Genomic DNA, 15843 nt, shown 5'->3' with positions numbered 1-15843 from the left:
GAAGAAATGGGTAAATTACTAAAACATACAACCTTCTAAATCAGGAAGAAACTGAAAATTTGAACAGACTGATCACTAGCAATGAAACTGAATCAGTAATCAAAAAACTCCCAACAAACAAATGTCCAGGACCAGATGGCTTCCCAGGTGAATTCCACCAAACATCTAAAGAATAGTCAACACATATTCTGCTCAACTATTACAAAAAATAAGAGGAAGAAAAGTTCCAAATTCATTCTACAAAGCCAGCCCTGATACCTAAACCACCAAAAACAAACAAACAAACAAACTACAGGCCATTATCTCTGATAAACAAAGATGCAAAAATCCTTAACAAAATATGAGCAAACCGAATCCAACAATACATTAAAAAAAATTCACCACAATCAAGGGGACTTATTCCAGGGATGCAAGAGTGGTTCAATATTCACAAATCAATGTGATATATAAGATTAATAAGAGAAAAGATAAAAAACATATGATCATCTCAATAGATGCAAAAAAAACATCTGGCAAAGTACAACAACCATTCATGATAAAAACTCTCAACGAAGTGGGCATAGAGAGAAGATACTCAACAAAATAAAGGGCTTATATAACAAACCTACAGGTAACATCACAATTAATAGTGAAAAACTGAGAGCTTTCCTTCTAAGATCAGGAACAAGGTATCCTGGATGTCCATTCTCACCACTTTCATTCAACATAGTACTGGAAGTCCTAGTCACAAGCAATCAGACAAGAAAAAGAAAGAAAAGGCATCCAAATTGGTAACTATTGCAGGAAAAATAAATAAATAAAGGAAATAGTCACTTCCACCCCAATAAAATCTAAACATCAGACTGGCTGATCTCAATGAAACATTGCTTTGCTATTTATATGGTTTGTGTGTCCACCGAATTTGGATGCTTACCCAGTAATTATGGGTTTTGTTTGCTATCTTCTTAGTTTTTTATATCTAATTAGCAAGAGGATTATTCTGAGAGAAAAATCATTTCAATTAATGTCTTGGGAAAGAGGAAAAAGAAGAAAAACTTAGAACTCTAATTAGAAAATATTTTTTGAACGTTTTTCTTATTCAGAATTAGTCATCTCCATCTACTTTTTTTTTTAAGATTTTATTTATTTATTTAACTGACAGAGAGAGAGAGACAGCTAGAGAAAGAACACAAGCAGGGGGAGTGGGAGAGGGAGAAACGGGCTTCCCGCCAAGCAGGGAGCCCGATGCGGGGCTCGATCCCAGGACCCTGGGATCATGACCTGAGCTGAAGGCAGCCGCTTAACCACCTGAGCCACCCAGGTGCCCCATCTCCATCTACTTCTTAAAAACCACTGGAGCCAATAATCTCCATACAGATCTTTAAACATAATTAAGATACCACTGTAACACTTGCACACAAAGTCACAGATATAAAATGGAGAGAAATGAAGTGTGTTTTATGTAGTGAGATAGAGTTTACTGAATAGGATGAAACAAATGTGTGACCTGAACACCACACAAAACTTCACAAGTGGCTGTTAATAAAAGACCATGTGAAGAACATTATGTCCAAAAAATAAAATGATTCCTATACAGAAATTTCTACAAATAAACTAAGTGAAAGAAAAGCTTTAGTCTTAATCCTTTAGAAAAGGGCCAGCTGCTTTTTTACCCATTTCCAATACCCAAAACACACAAATATACATGGGATTACTGTAATATCTAATAAACTGCTGTAGTTTCTTAGAAACGGATTTATTTAACAGAATATTTATTGCCTTCAACTCTTTTGTCTATTCTACACTCATACTTTAATGTCAGTTTCCTCATTAATATTACAGGACTAGTTCACCCACTCTTAGAAAATAAACACCACATGTCAAAGGAAAACATCAATTGGGGACTTTTATTCAATAGACAATACTAGAAGCCTACTAAACACTCTATTAATACAAAGAGTAGATATAAGTACAAATCATCCTCCAAATCTAATACAATGTTCTTGAATGAGAAATGCCAAGCATTATCCTATCTATTACACTGAGGCTGAGAAAGTTTAAAGGAATGTCAATGTTCACACTCCTAGAAATAATGACTAGAAATAAAATTGTTAATTTGCATACTTAAATCCCTATGTACTTTCTTCTTTTTAATCTCTCTTTACTTTCAAATGACAAGACCTAGCCATAATTAATGCCAGTTTCCAGGATGTGATGGCCATATACGAAAAATAATGAATACTAAGTTTTCTAGAGCAAACAACCAGAGGCTGAGCCTCACCTGCATGTGAGTGGGATATGAGCTACCAGGAGCCTGAGCAGAAGGTGTAGGTGGTGAAGCAGGGGCAGCAGGGGTTGGTGCTGCGGCTGCCTGTGGGGCAGATGCTGCCGAGGAATCCAATGTGTAATTTTTAAAGGCCTCAATATCCTCAGGCCTATGGAAGAGAAAGAATGTGTAAGTACAGGGGGTTATAAAGCAGATTTATCTCCTACAAAAGTAGTCTCAGAAGCCTTTAACTCCTACTTTCTCAGTTCTGGGTCAAAACACTCCACTAAGCACCTGAGTTCCACAAATTACCAAGGTACTACTCACTTTTCAACTGTGATACAGATGATAGCTCCAACTGGAACATCTCTGGTACCTTCAGCAACCAGGATCTTTGCCATGTAACACTCTTCCAGGCTCTCAAATCCAACAGTGGCTTTATCAGTTTCAACCTTTTAACAAAAAGCAGCAACTCAGGCTTAAGGCTACCAGTATGAAATTTATTAGACTGTGCCTAGAATCATACAGTTCAACAGTCATGTGAAGATAAAGCCTCTATTAATAGACCTGAAAGGAATTAGCTAAAAAATCAGGCTGGCTAGCTGCTGACAACTTATCTAACCAACCTTCTCTAATATCAAGTTGTAAAAACACCTTAAGTTTCTTAAGCAAAAGGGATAATTACCTATTCGGAAAGCTAACAGTCAGTTTAGCTAAGCCAGTTCCTTCTAACTAATGTCCATGTTTTAAACAACTTACCTCTGCAATTAGTTCACCCTCATTGATTTTTTCCCCTTCCTTTTTTTCCCAACGGGCTATGGTGCCTGCCTGCATTGTGGGGGAAAGAGACGGCAATGGAACCTGGAGGAGAAAAAGGAGAAACACTAAATTTAGAAAACGCTACCTCTCAGTCTGGCTTAACGCTTCATTCAATTGTATTTGATGCAAAGAGTGTACTGAGTCCGGTCCCACACTGGGCACTGGGGATAGAAAGGGAGTTCCTGCCACCAGCTCTCCAGTGACAGGGTTCCTGCTCCACAGTCCCCTGGGAGCACGTAACTCAGCAGACATTCCACAAATAGCCTCAGGTTTGTAGCTCCTCTTTCAATGGAATAGATCAAGAGACGAACGCCTGGAACTCTTTTCCTTCAATGGAATAAATAGATCAGGAGAGGTAAACTGGCTCAAGAGCCACAGCAAAGCTGGGTATTGAAGAAGAGACAAATGATACATACTGGAAGAGGGATGGAAGACCACTGAAGCCTCAGAGGGAGGATCCCGAGGCTAAGAAGTCTGCCCTAAAGGACAAACGGGATCCCGCGAAGGGCAGGTCTGGGGCTCACCTTCTGATGCGGGGGCAGGCTATAACAGCGGCGGCTGGACGATCCCAAAAGCTGCAGCAGGAGGCGATTCCTCTGTGTGGCCCACGAGCTGGGACTCCAGCCGCAGAGTGCCCGGACCCTGCCATACCCCGTGGTCCCACTACTGCAACGAGCCGGAGCCGCGCCAGCCCGCGGGGTCACGCACGGAGCTCCCGGGTCCTCCCGCAAGGCCGCCCACCGAACCCGGAATCCTGCCCTTGGGGCCGCATTCTGGGCCCGTCGAGCACAGACGCGCCACATACCGCCAGCAGCCCCCACACCCCAAAACCAACGCCGTCTCCGGAGTGACCTCTCCAAGAGCAGTGCGGCGTTGCCGTCAGCCGCGCCGCGCAGCCGCACATTGTCGTAAAATGGGCTCCAAAGATTCACTGCACCCCTCCCCAGACCAGAAATGGGTGGGACGTCCGCTCTTCCTCCAGGGAATAGGGGAAAGGGTGGCCCACAGCGGGTAGGGTAACTATTGTCCAGCCACAGGGGCAGCGGCGTTCCAGCGGAGCCAATGCAGGCGCAAGTTTGGGAGAAATAAGACGCGGAGAGGGTGGAAGGTAGAGGGGTCCTAGGAGAGGCATCTCAGGGTAGGACAGGGCCTAAGCGACGGGAAGGGCACGGCCGACAGGGAGGAGCTTAAAAAGACGGCGACAGCCTGGCTGGTAGAGGCAGGATGGCCTGAGAGGTGGGCTGAGGGGGAGTGGCCAAGTTGTGAGAAAAGCTGGGAAGGGAGCCGGAGGCCGAGGGCGGTGCCACGGAGCGCTCGGGAAGACTGGCGCGCGGGGCTGTCCGAGGGGGTCGGAAGGTTCTGGTGATGTGCGGCCCGCCTCTGCTGACCCGGCCGTGGCCAGGTTTGGGGCCTCGCTCCGCGCAGCCGGGATCAGTTTACAGACGTTTAATTTCAGGTTTGTAGCATACCCGGAAATCAGTGAACAGGTTTTCCAGCCGAGTGGTGCGAAGGCCAGCAAGCGGAAGATTCATGCCCGCGTTAAGGTGTGCCGCCGCGGGACTGAGCATGTATGCTGTGTATGAAGATACAAGTTTACGGAACAGATCTGCGTTTCTGACTTACCATAGAATCCCTTTAAAGCGCAGAAAGCTTTGTTGTGCTTGAAATATTTCGTACAAAACTACAGACTTTAGTATACTATCCGGTAAATAATGGAGGTTGAAGGCATGTCGTTTGAATTAATCAACGAGAAGTTATCTACAACATTTGTTAGGTATGCTTCTGTTGTAGGGTTATCATACTACAAGTGAAAAATACCTCATTTCTAAGCTGAGGGTGACATTAGATTAGGAGGTAGCACGTGCTGTATTTATACGTCCCCATTGTACAGATGGTCATAAAACACGAACACAAAAAATAGGAAAAACCAACGTGTAAAAGTATGTTCAGCCTTGCTAGTAATTAAACATTTGGAAAATTAAAACAGCCAGGAGGCACTATTTCATACCTACTAAAGTAGTAAACTTTAAAAAGCAAAAACCCAGGGGCACCTGTGTGGCTCAGTCGGTTGAGCGTCTGCCTTCGGCTCAGGTCATGATCTCAGGGTCCTGGGATGGAGCCCTGCAAGGGTCTCCCTGCTCAGCGGGGAGTCTGCTTCTCTCTCTCCTTCTGCCTGCCTCTCCCCCAACTTGTGCTTGCGATCTGTCTCTCTCTCATAAATAAAATCTTAAAAAAAAAAAAAAGCAAAAACCCAGTATTAATGGGATTACAGAGAAAAAGCACTCCACTCGTTGAGTGGACCGAATACAATGGTTGTCTTTATAGATGGCAGTATAACAAGTAACAGACTGGGAAAAAAAGTTTACATCTTTCCCCAAAAGTCTATTCTAGTACCCTTATCAGAATAAGGTAAAAACTGTCTTAGTGTCTTTTTAACAAAAAGAACTGATAAACATAACTCACCAAAAATGAGGAAAGTTCAGGCAGTCACAGCTGCCTAACAGTAATATGTAGGCAATACAACTGAGAAATAAAAAATTTCCAGATTAAATGGAAAGGCACATTTGAAATTGTAAGAGTAGAGCCATTATATTACAATTATGTAAAACTGAATAACTATTGGAAGAATAATTGTGATTAGTGAAAGGGCTTATACCGTAACTTTATAAATTATGAAAATGTTTTAATGATTTTGAATTGACCAGAATATCTTACTACTTCCACTGTATTTGAATTTAATAACTGGATCTAAATTAGCCTTTGTATGATACTATCCTCAGTTTACTATTCACGTCCTTAGGTAGGATTGCTTAAACTTGGGTTTGTATTTTTCAGTGCATAGCTGGTTTGTATTTGAATATACTTTTTTTTAAAGAATTTATTTATTTGTTTGACAGAAAGAGACACAAGAGAGGGAACACAAGCAGGGGGAATGGGAGAGGGAGAAGCAGGCTTCCCGCTGAGCGGAGAGCCTGATGCAGGGCTCGATGCGGGGCTCGATCCCAGAACCCCGGGATCATGACTTGAGCGGAAGGCAGACGCTTAACGACTGAGCCACCCAGGCGCCCCTTGAATATACTTTTGACAGGTGTAAATGACAGGAGGGCACAGGTCAAACCGTCTGGGCGGTAAGTTTACCGCAGAGATAGGCTAGGAAATCTTAGGTTTTCAGCCCTGAGAGAATAGGTCTGAACTCCCCTAAACAGATTTGATAACAGAATTTAAGGAAAAGGAAGGCCGAAACTAAGGTTTGAAGTAGAGAGACTTGTAGAATGGTGACAACCGATAGGAAATGGGTAGATGGAAAGAGGAATTACTGGGTAATGAAAGATTTGAATTAAGCTCTTTACATATTTAATTTTAACATAATGACTAATTAAAATGGCTTGTAATTAATAGTTGAAAATATGTAATTGCAAGTCAAGTAAACGCTCAGGACTACAAATGTAGATACATAAAACATTTAAATTGAAGTGAAATGAAGCTGACCTAAGTTTTAGGAAGGCAGCTTTCAAATTAGTTTGGAAATTCTGGTTCTTTTAAATATGCATTTCTGAAAGTCTCCAATTAATGTTTCTCGCTTTTTCATTCAAGACTTTTGTCATACAGCTTGTACTCAGGTTTTTATTTGTTTGCACATTTATATATAATTTCAAAAGAAGTGTTAAATCAATGAATTTTCTTTGGCAATAATAACGTGTTTTGTGCTTACATTTGAAATGCCAATGGTAAAATATCTATAGCAATAAAGTAATCCTTATTCTGTTCCCCAGGTAATGAGTAAACATGCTACCAGGGAGATCGCTTGAGGAAATTGACTTGCACTAAATGTAAATGGCTTTGCTGATTAATTTCAGTCAATAAACACAAGTGAAAATGATTAATGGTATTTAGTTTGCAAACTCCATTTTATTCATGGTTTGTTTCTGCTTTTTTTTTTTTAAATTAGTTCACAAATCTGGTACATACAGGCAGTTAAAACCGGTTATCACTTTGATAATCAGAAGCCTCTGGTATAACGCAGTCTTCACGAAAACATAAAACAGGGAGAATGCATGGTGGTAATCTCTGAAAGCAAAGGTTGCAAACATCCATGTTTCTAAGAAAATATAACTTTACATATATATTTTGAGCAAGCTATACCTCTTACATAAATTCAGACAACAGGAGTGTGCAATCATAACGCTTATTTTATGGAAAAAATGAAAATTATTATGACATAAATGCTCTTAAGTAATTAGAGTCCTCTTGGATTGGATGTAGAACATAAAGATATTTTCCCTAATTTACAACCATCTTGGTCAAAAAGAGCTGAAATGTTAATCAGTAAGTAGGAATGCCATTAACTGAGTTTAACCCAAATTCTTTAGGTACAAATTGTAAAGCGTTCCAATTCCAGCTAATTTAGGGAACTGAGTGAGAATAGTCATCAGTTTTTAAATGACGACTTTTGAAGGAATCGAGCTTTCTTCTAAATTAGTTTTTGTGAGAGGATCATTTTTTTTTTTTTAATCTCACAGGTTTAGAGGTTATTTTATGAACTCTAAACATTCTAGTTCCTTAGTTTTTTCAAAAAAAGAGAATTTCAGTGTTAGGATGAACTATCTCACACAAATGTCACCAGGGGACAATACTCTGAATAAGTCAGGAGGCTTAGAGTGCAGCCATAGTGTAAAAAACAGGAATCTATTCAAACCAGAAGGAACCAATGCACACGCTTCCTCAGAAGGTTCCTGTCTTGAGAAACTGGAATGGGGATTACCAACACATTGTACACAAAAATTACTGGAGCGACATCCTGTTAATGGGGGTGTTTAGTTATTACCCATGGCATATGAGATTATTGAGCTGAAGGGGAAAAAATTATCTCATTCTCTCCCCTGAGCTCAACTTCAGCTTTCTAGGGAGGTACTAAGGCCGTGCAGCTCCTCTTCCAAAGGACAGAGATACAAAAGCCAAATAAGGTAGAGGACTTTGAAATTTTTCTCTCGTTTAATTTTCTCTGAAAAGCTAAATTCTACATAATGTTGAGAATGTTTGCTCAAAGAAAACTGACAAGTAAAAACTAACTTAAGAGACAGATATTCAAGATAAATTGTACTGGAAATACAATAACGAATTCTGGCCTGATAACCCTCATGCTGTCTTATAGCAAAACACTAAAATTCATGCAACAGAGAAATTGGTGACATGAGGACCTTTTCTCCAGACTTCCGGGGGGGGGGGGGGGGATGGGGGGAGACAGACTCAGAATATCCTCTTTTCTTCTGTTTGCTTTCATAATGAATTATTCTTGCTTTTGACTGACTTTCCCAAACTTTCCCAGTCATTTCTAATGAGAAATTCTTCAGTAGGAGAAGATCAAGTAAACTTACTGAAAGATATCAGGTATCTTTTGAGCTCCTTCTGTCTGCTAGAGGAGCAATCAAATAGATTACGTAAAACTACCTCCACAATCAAAACGGCAGGTAGAATTAGAACCAGGAGTTAGTTGTCATTAGTATACTTGTAATAAAATAAAGCTTGTTCTGAAACCACAAGGGTAAGAAGAGAAGAGCCTGTATAAAAGCTACTGGGTTCTCTAGAAAATGGATACAGTATACACAATGTGAGAACATACAGAACTCACACTCAAGTTATAAAAATAGACATGGTTCTCGGACAAAAAGCAAATGAGTACAAAAGAATTCTCCAAACATGAACTATTTTTAAAAGACACATCTATATAAAACAACAAAATGTTGTTTCAGAGCTCCAATGAGTCGTCTGTTGAAATAGCTGGAAAAGGGAGATGAACTAGAGACAGACAGGTCAAGAACCCAGAACTGACTTGTCTGACTCTCCTGGTTGGCAGTGTACATCGGTGGTCACAGGCCGACTGCTTTTGGGAATGAATGTGTGTGTGTGAGTGCGCGCGCACGCGCATATATATGTATATACATACATACATATATATATATGGCTGATTAGTTGATGGTGCTTGGTAAATGACTGAGAAAACCCAAGTTATTAAGTAATCTCTGGAAGTTTAACTCTTTTCTTTCAGCTTCTACACTTGACAATGTTGCACATGAAAGGATTCTAGGTTTTTTTTTACCCAGAACCAACCCTGCCATTCACAACTCATGCTCCATGCCCCATGGTTCCTATTGTGCCCTCAAGGATCAACCTAGACTAAATATATAATAGAAAATAACTTGAAATGAAGAGGGGCAGACCAGTAACTCATGCACAGTACTCATAAATCACAAATACTGAAATTAATGGTCTGTCTCCTTTTGACTGCAAAGGAGATACCATGAGCTAAAGGAAGTCATGAGAGAAAGAAAGTCAAGAAAATATGGGTAGCAGCACCTTTCCATACCCGCCTAGATTTTTAAGGAGACTTTAACTCCTTATTCCTTTCAAACACAAAGTTCGTCAGCTGGAAGGGGGAAAAAATGGCTCTACAGTGGAAGAGTCCCCAGAGAAAACTAGCAGTACATGAAATGTGCCCTCTGTGGGCTAAAGGACAAGTTGCAGAACCAGTTAAGACACAAGAGGCAACCCGAGGTCTTACTTCATCATGTTTTTAGCAAAGTATAGCACAATATGGGCAGCCCTTTTTCCATCCAATCAACAATTCAGCACCATCCATGTCCGGTCCAAAAAATTCCTGAAGAGTGGGCGTTCATCTTTGGTACCACCTCATGAGTTACTCTTGGTTTGCAGTAGCTGCAAAGAAGCAAAAAAGCTGGTACCTTTGCCTTGTCTGTGAGTACAAATGCTGGAACTCTGATTGCTGCAACCATTGAGGCCAACTAAAATAATACTGTAACACATAGGAGTGATGCGTCCAATTCCCAGGTTCCAGATAATAGCAGCCATGCCCCTACAGGAGCGGGAGCGTCCGTTCCCGTTGGTTAAGGCCTTCGGTTTGTTGTCCTCAGAGTAGAATAAAACACTGTGTTCCCACGGACAAGGAACTCCAGATGAACCCATGGTCTCCAGGTGGACAGGGGATTTTAAGTACCACATATGCCGGGCACAGCAACAGTACCGGCCCGGGGCCGTCCCACTTGGAGAAGCTTCTGTTTTGGCAGCACGGATTAGAAACTTCTTTGTGTATTCTGGTTTTAGTCCTCTTTCCTGAGTGAAACAGCCAGGGGGTGCCAGGTTCCATAAGCCCCCAATCCAATACTCAGCATTAATTCTCTCCATGGTCTTCTTCCACCCAGGCTACAATTTTCCCTTCCCACCCAGGGATGGCATCATCATCGTGGAAAACCTAGAGGAAGAAAAAAAGCCACAATGAAAAAATAAATAAGATAGGGAGTCTATTTAGAGCTGCTGATAAAACTAAGATCTCAACACAGAGGATAAGAACATACAGAGGAAAGCCTTAAGTTAGAGTCTATGTCCCTTTGGTTTCATCCCTAAAGTTATAACTAAATAGATATATAATATTTTTAATATATGTACTATGTTATTGTATTTTGTATAATAGACTATGTATATTATATATAATACAATATATACTATAATATATCCTATTGTGTTATATTATTATATATTATTAAAATTACATAACATATATTCTTAGTTCCACATCTATGAAATGGCAAAAGCATCCCTAACCCTGCTTTGCTTATAGAGATTGATTAGAATTAATAAATTACTAACCATACAGCACTTTAGGGTCCTTAGGAGAAAGCAATAGCACAAGCATTACAAAAATGAGAAAGGGTAAAATTTTGGTCCCAGGTAAAAGGTTAGATAGAAGACCAAAAGAACAGGCAGTTCTTTTTATTCATTCATTCAATTTTCTAAGCCACTAATAGAACAGGGCTATTAAAGCATTTCAGTGTGGAAATATTTATGAAATAAAACATTGGCTTTAATCGCAACGTGATTATGTCAGAACCCAGAACTCTCTTCCCTATATTTGGCAGATGGATTATAAAGAGGAGCATAGGCCAAGAAAACAGTCAACGAGTTGAGAATAAGCATAGGAGACTTTCCAGAAGTTCCTCATTTTCATTATCTGAGAAACTACCATCATGATATACAGTTCCATATATTCATGCCTGTTTATTTTGCTCGACATAGGAAGCAGAAAGGTTTCTAAGATTTGGCTACAGATAGAGAAGGGACCCCAAAGCCAAGCCTTGATTCAAGCTTAGGTCCCTTTATTTTCACTAATAAAACTTTCTCCTTTTTTTTTTTTTTTTTTTAAAGATTTTATTTATTTATTTGAGAGAAAGAGAATGAGAGACAGAGAGCATGAGAGGGAGGAGGGTCAGAGGGAGAAGCAGACTCCCTGCCGAGCAGGGAGTCCGATGTGGGACTCGATCCCGGGACTCCAGGATCATGACCTGAGCCGAAGGCAGTCGCTTAACCAACTGAGCCACCCAGGCGCCCCTAAAACTTTCTCCTTTTTGAAATAAAGAATTCTATCCTAGTTTGGTCAAAGTGATTAAGTCCTTGAACTGAAGAAGCTGTCAACTCCTTGTGCGATTCCCTGACCACGTCGGTCTAGAGTAATCAGACTGGTCTGAGGCTCTGGAAACTTCCTCTGACCTGGTTAGGGAACTCGGGTACTTTGGGTACTGGTCCCCGAGGAGGAGGCTCTGGGGTTCAGGAATCACCAGCAATACCACCCAGACTCCCCAGGGATTCTGTACCTCCTCTTTGACAGTGCCAAACTCAGGATCCAGCGCTTTGAAGTGATACCGGTGATTTCCCTCCCGGTCAATAGCTGCTTTAAAATCCTTTAGTGTCACCTCCCCCAATCTGCAACAAAAGGCAAGAGCACTGAAATAGACTGTTTATCAATATTTTGGAAAGATGAGATGTTAGCTTTAAAGCCAGGCCCCTGCCAAAGACTCTCCAGGCAGAAACGGCATGGCCTTGCTAGGTCCCTGCCCCTGATAACCCAGACAATTCTACAACAGCAGAGGTTAGGGAGCCACCATGAGGGAAGGAGAATAGCATTACAAATGGGGTGATCTGAGAATTTAAAATAGATTTTTTGTTTCGGCAGCAGCCGGATCACTTTTCTCTGTTTTACTCTAGAACTAAGACATCATAAGGTCTCTGAAATCTAATTTGTTGAACTATCAATATGTCTAAGTTCTCTTGATTTCCTTCTTTGCAACAATACTCCATTTCCCGAGGCTGGTAGAGTTAAATCAGACATCACTGTCTTCATCCTTCCAGCTTCGGAAAGCTCCCCTTTAGCCCAGACCAACTAAGCAAACTCTCCAGGAGAGGGACATCCTATTACCTCTCTCAGTTGTAGGTTCCAGAGTTTAAGAAGTCTTTCTTTCAAAGCCATTTACCTTACAAGGGAGTATAAATGAATGTTTGAAGGTTCTTAACATGAATTCTCAGTTGCTTAGATGCAATCATCAAATAGGACCAAGATCAATGACTAATAGCCCTGGAGAGCCAGGCTGCAATCCATGGCTATCAATGGGGGCTGTTTTAAGCCCTTAAAAAACGGTTTTTCCTAACTTGGAACAAATCTGTGTATCAGGATTGGAAGCACTATTATTGTGTCTGAACCTTGCAGCAGATCATGACTTGTCCCTTGTAATGCCACTGGTTAGTGGTGACACTGAAACTAGGATCCCAATCTGTATTCTTACTACACCGTACTGTTTCTCAAACACCGCTCAGCTCATTCAGTGGGCAGTAACTCATGATTATGCCTCCTGTCATTACTTTGTCCTTTTAAAAAGTAAAAGAGAAATAGCGATCCCCAAATCTCACCTCTTTGGTATATTGACCATGAAGGGTGTAAGTGACCGGTCAGTGAAATAGAGCACTTTAGTGCAGGTGCTGCTGACAGCTGGAGAGCTCTGTGAGTGAGGCAACTCTGCAATCAGAGAGAGACTCCGTGGTCAGAATTTGCTCCTACCCCGCCCCCCCATTTCCTGTCATTCAAAGTGCCCCAGGAGAATGAAGCTGCCTGAGGTCACAGCCCAGCTTTCACACCGTTGCAAAACACCAACAACGTCCATAGGGTGTGATCCACAGGACGTCACCACTGGGGCCACGAAGCCAGGAGGTGCTTCAGACATGGACACTATCATGAGGCCACCATTTCTCGCCCATTCCAGGTATCTCTACCAGGGAATAATGAGTGTCCTGACAGGCATTGCGCTCAGAGTCAAAAGAGGTCAAAGAAGCCAGACAAGATTTCCACCAAGGAAGAATGGACACACAGCAGGAGTTGCAGATGCTGCCAACATTTAGACGGTGGCACGACACTGCTCGTGCCATTCATGAAAAGAGAACTGAGCAGGAACAAGAACCACAGAGCAAGAACCACAGAACTGAGCAGGAACAAGAACCTCAGAAACTCCGATTCCAAGGGACTTCATGCTTCCACTGTGCAAGGTCCAAGACTTATTTTATCCCTTAGCTACACAGAATCTGTATGTATTGGTCCCATGGTTTGTTTGTGGTTTTTTTTAAATTTAATTTTATTTTTAAAGATTTTATTTATTCATTTGATAGAGAAAGCACATAATCAGGGGGAGCTGCAGGCAGAGGGAGATGCAGACTCCCCGCTGAGCAGGGAGCCAGACGCGACCCGGGGCTCCTTCCCAGGACACTGGGATCATGACCTGAGTCGAAGGCAGATGCTTAACAACTGAGCCACCCAGGCGCCCCCCAACCTCAGTCTTGAGGGTGGGGCATTTGCAGTGATCCTACACTCCCCTCAAAGGTAGACAACCTCTAAATATATGAGCCCAAGACAGTGTCCTACCAGGCTCCCAGGAGTAGACAGTTCTCTTTTCCTTTTTTCCATCCCCCTTGCCAAAATGGGTCTTCACCTTTGCCTGGGACAGGGAGGGAGGGGGAAACAGATTTGCTGCCCTTCCCTATTGGCTTAAGGCTTTTGTTCCTTAGGGAAGAATGTTTCATGCTTTTCCTGCAGTGGTAGCTGCTCCCCATCTCTGGGCCTCCACCACCAAGAAAGGTTTTCTCTAGACTCTCTTCCCACAACCAGTATTTTTCACAAGCACCCAATGGAGGTCCATAAAGAGCCTGCAAGTGTGTGCAAACTCCTCTTGCATCTGTGGCCCCAAGGGTTCCTCCTCTCTGCTTAGCCTTGACCAATTACAATCCTAGCTGAATTCTTCCATTCTTCCTGTATGGTGGCGCCATCTTCCTCCCGTGCTCTGCCAAAAGTACACCAGTGCTTGCATCCAGTCTCTCCTTGGAGGCTCCCGTTTGTACTCAGACTAGTCGGTTGCCCTATGATCTCATCTCTCTCATGGGTTCAAGAAAGTTATGATATTTTTTAGGTTACCCAACCTTGTCTTATTATTAGGGTAGGAGCAAGACTCCTTCCAGCCTTCTACATCCTAGCCAGAGGTTGGATATTACTTTTTTTAACTAACTTTTTTTAAATGGAGGTAAAATTCACATAACACAAAACTCACCATTTTAACCATTTAAAGTATACAATTCAGTGGCATTTAGTACATTCAGTGTTATGTCACTCTAACAACTATCTGGTTCTAGAACAGCTTATTATCCCAAAAGGAAACCTCATACCCATTAAGCAGTCACTCCTTCCTAATCTTGGCATCTGTCTGATGTACTCTATTTGTTGTCTCTATGGATTTGCCTATTCTGGACTTTTCATATCAAAGGATTCATCCAATTTATACCCTTTTGTGTCTGGCATCATTCACTTAATGTTTTCAAGGGTCATGTTGTAGCATGTATCCGTACTTCATTCCTTTTAATGGCTGCATAATATTCCATTGTGTGCACATGTCAGAATTTGTTTAAACATTCATTGGGTGATGAGCATTTGGGTTGTTTCCACCTTTTAGCTATTGGGTATAATGCTATGTACATGTGTGTGCAAATTTTTTTTTTCTGAATACCTGTTTTTACTTTTTTTTTTTTTAATTTAAGATTTATTTATTTATTTGACAGAGAGAGACACAGCGAGAGAGGGAACACAAGCAGGGGGAGTGGGAGAGGGAGAAGCAGGCTTCCCGCTGAGCAGGGAGCCTGATGCGGGGCTCGATCCCAGGACTCCGGGATCATGACCTGAGTCAAAGGCAGACGCTTAACGACTGAGCCACCCAGGCGCCCCTGAATACCTGTTTTTAATTCTTTTGAGTATATACCTAGGAATGGAATTGCTGGATCATATAGTAATTCTATATTTAAGTTCTTGAGGAACCACCAAACTGTTTTCCACAGCAGCTGTACCATTTGACATCCCCACCAGCAATGTATGAGAGCTCCCATTTCTCCACATCCTCAACACTTACTTTTCATTCCTTTAGAACTAGGGTATCTCATTGTGGTTTTGATATGCATTCCCTAATGACTCTTGGTTTTAAACATCTTTTCATGTGTGGATTGGCCATTTGTTTATCTTTGGAGAAATGCCTATTCAAGTCCTTTGCCTGTTCCTTATTGGATTTCTTTGTCTTTTGTTGTCAGTCTGTAAGAATTCTTTATGTATTCTGTATCCTAGATCCTTATCAGATATATGATTTTCAAGTATTTTCTCCTATTCTCTTTGTCTTTTCATTTTCTTTTCCCGTCTTTTCACTTTCTTGATAGTGTCCTTTGATGCAAAAAAGTTTTTAATTTTGATGAAATCCCAATTTCCCTATTTTTTCTTTTGTTGCTCATGCTTTGTTCTCTTTTGTTGCTGAGAATCCAAGGTCATGAATATTTTCCCTGTTTTTCTTCTAAGAGTTTTTAGCTTTAGCTCTTACATCAATGATCCATTTTTAATTTTTGTACATGGTGTGAGG

General features: G+C 41.4%; 2 protein-coding genes across 7 annotated transcripts in view; both read right to left on the bottom strand.

Moving 5' to 3' along the window:
• DLAT (dihydrolipoamide S-acetyltransferase) overlaps positions 1-4210 on the bottom strand; it is a 37085-nt gene extending 32875 nt beyond the window's left edge. Inside the window, exons 1-4 of one of the 2 annotated variants that reach the window (XM_032427794.1) lie at positions 3589-4210; positions 3005-3106; positions 2573-2697; positions 2261-2414 (exon numbers count right to left, since the gene is read on the bottom strand). In XM_032427794.1, coding sequence (XP_032283685.1) covers positions 2261-2414; positions 2573-2697; positions 3005-3106; positions 3589-3867 — 660 coding nt within the window. In that variant the 5' untranslated portion in view covers positions 3868-4210. The remainder of the gene's footprint in view (positions 1-2260; positions 2415-2572; positions 2698-3004; positions 3107-3588) is intronic. The other variant, XM_032427792.1, reaches the window with a different exon arrangement.
• Positions 4211-6953: 2743 nt separating this feature from the next.
• Positions 6954-15843, bottom strand: part of DIXDC1 (DIX domain containing 1) — a 66874-nt gene continuing 57984 nt past the window's right edge. For 4 of the 5 annotated variants that reach the window (XM_032427814.1, XM_032427815.1, XM_032427813.1 and 1 more), the window contains 3 exons: positions 12818-12923; positions 11728-11836; positions 6954-10331 (listed from right to left, as the gene is read on the bottom strand). In XM_032427814.1, coding sequence (XP_032283705.1) covers positions 10251-10331; positions 11728-11836; positions 12818-12923 — 296 coding nt within the window. In that variant the 3' untranslated portion in view covers positions 6954-10250. Of the gene's footprint in view, positions 10332-11727; positions 11837-12817; positions 12924-15843 lie in introns of those variants that run through there. The other variant, XM_032427816.1, reaches the window with a different exon arrangement.

The sequence above is a fragment of the Phoca vitulina genome, unplaced genomic scaffold (genome assembly GCF_004348235.1).
Source record: "Phoca vitulina isolate PV1807 unplaced genomic scaffold, GSC_HSeal_1.0 scaffold38, whole genome shotgun sequence".
In the NCBI taxonomy this organism is placed as follows: Eukaryota; Metazoa; Chordata; class Mammalia; order Carnivora; family Phocidae; genus Phoca; species Phoca vitulina.
The sequence above is the reverse complement of the archived record's forward strand: the minus strand, read 5'-3'. Positions and strand labels throughout refer to the sequence as shown.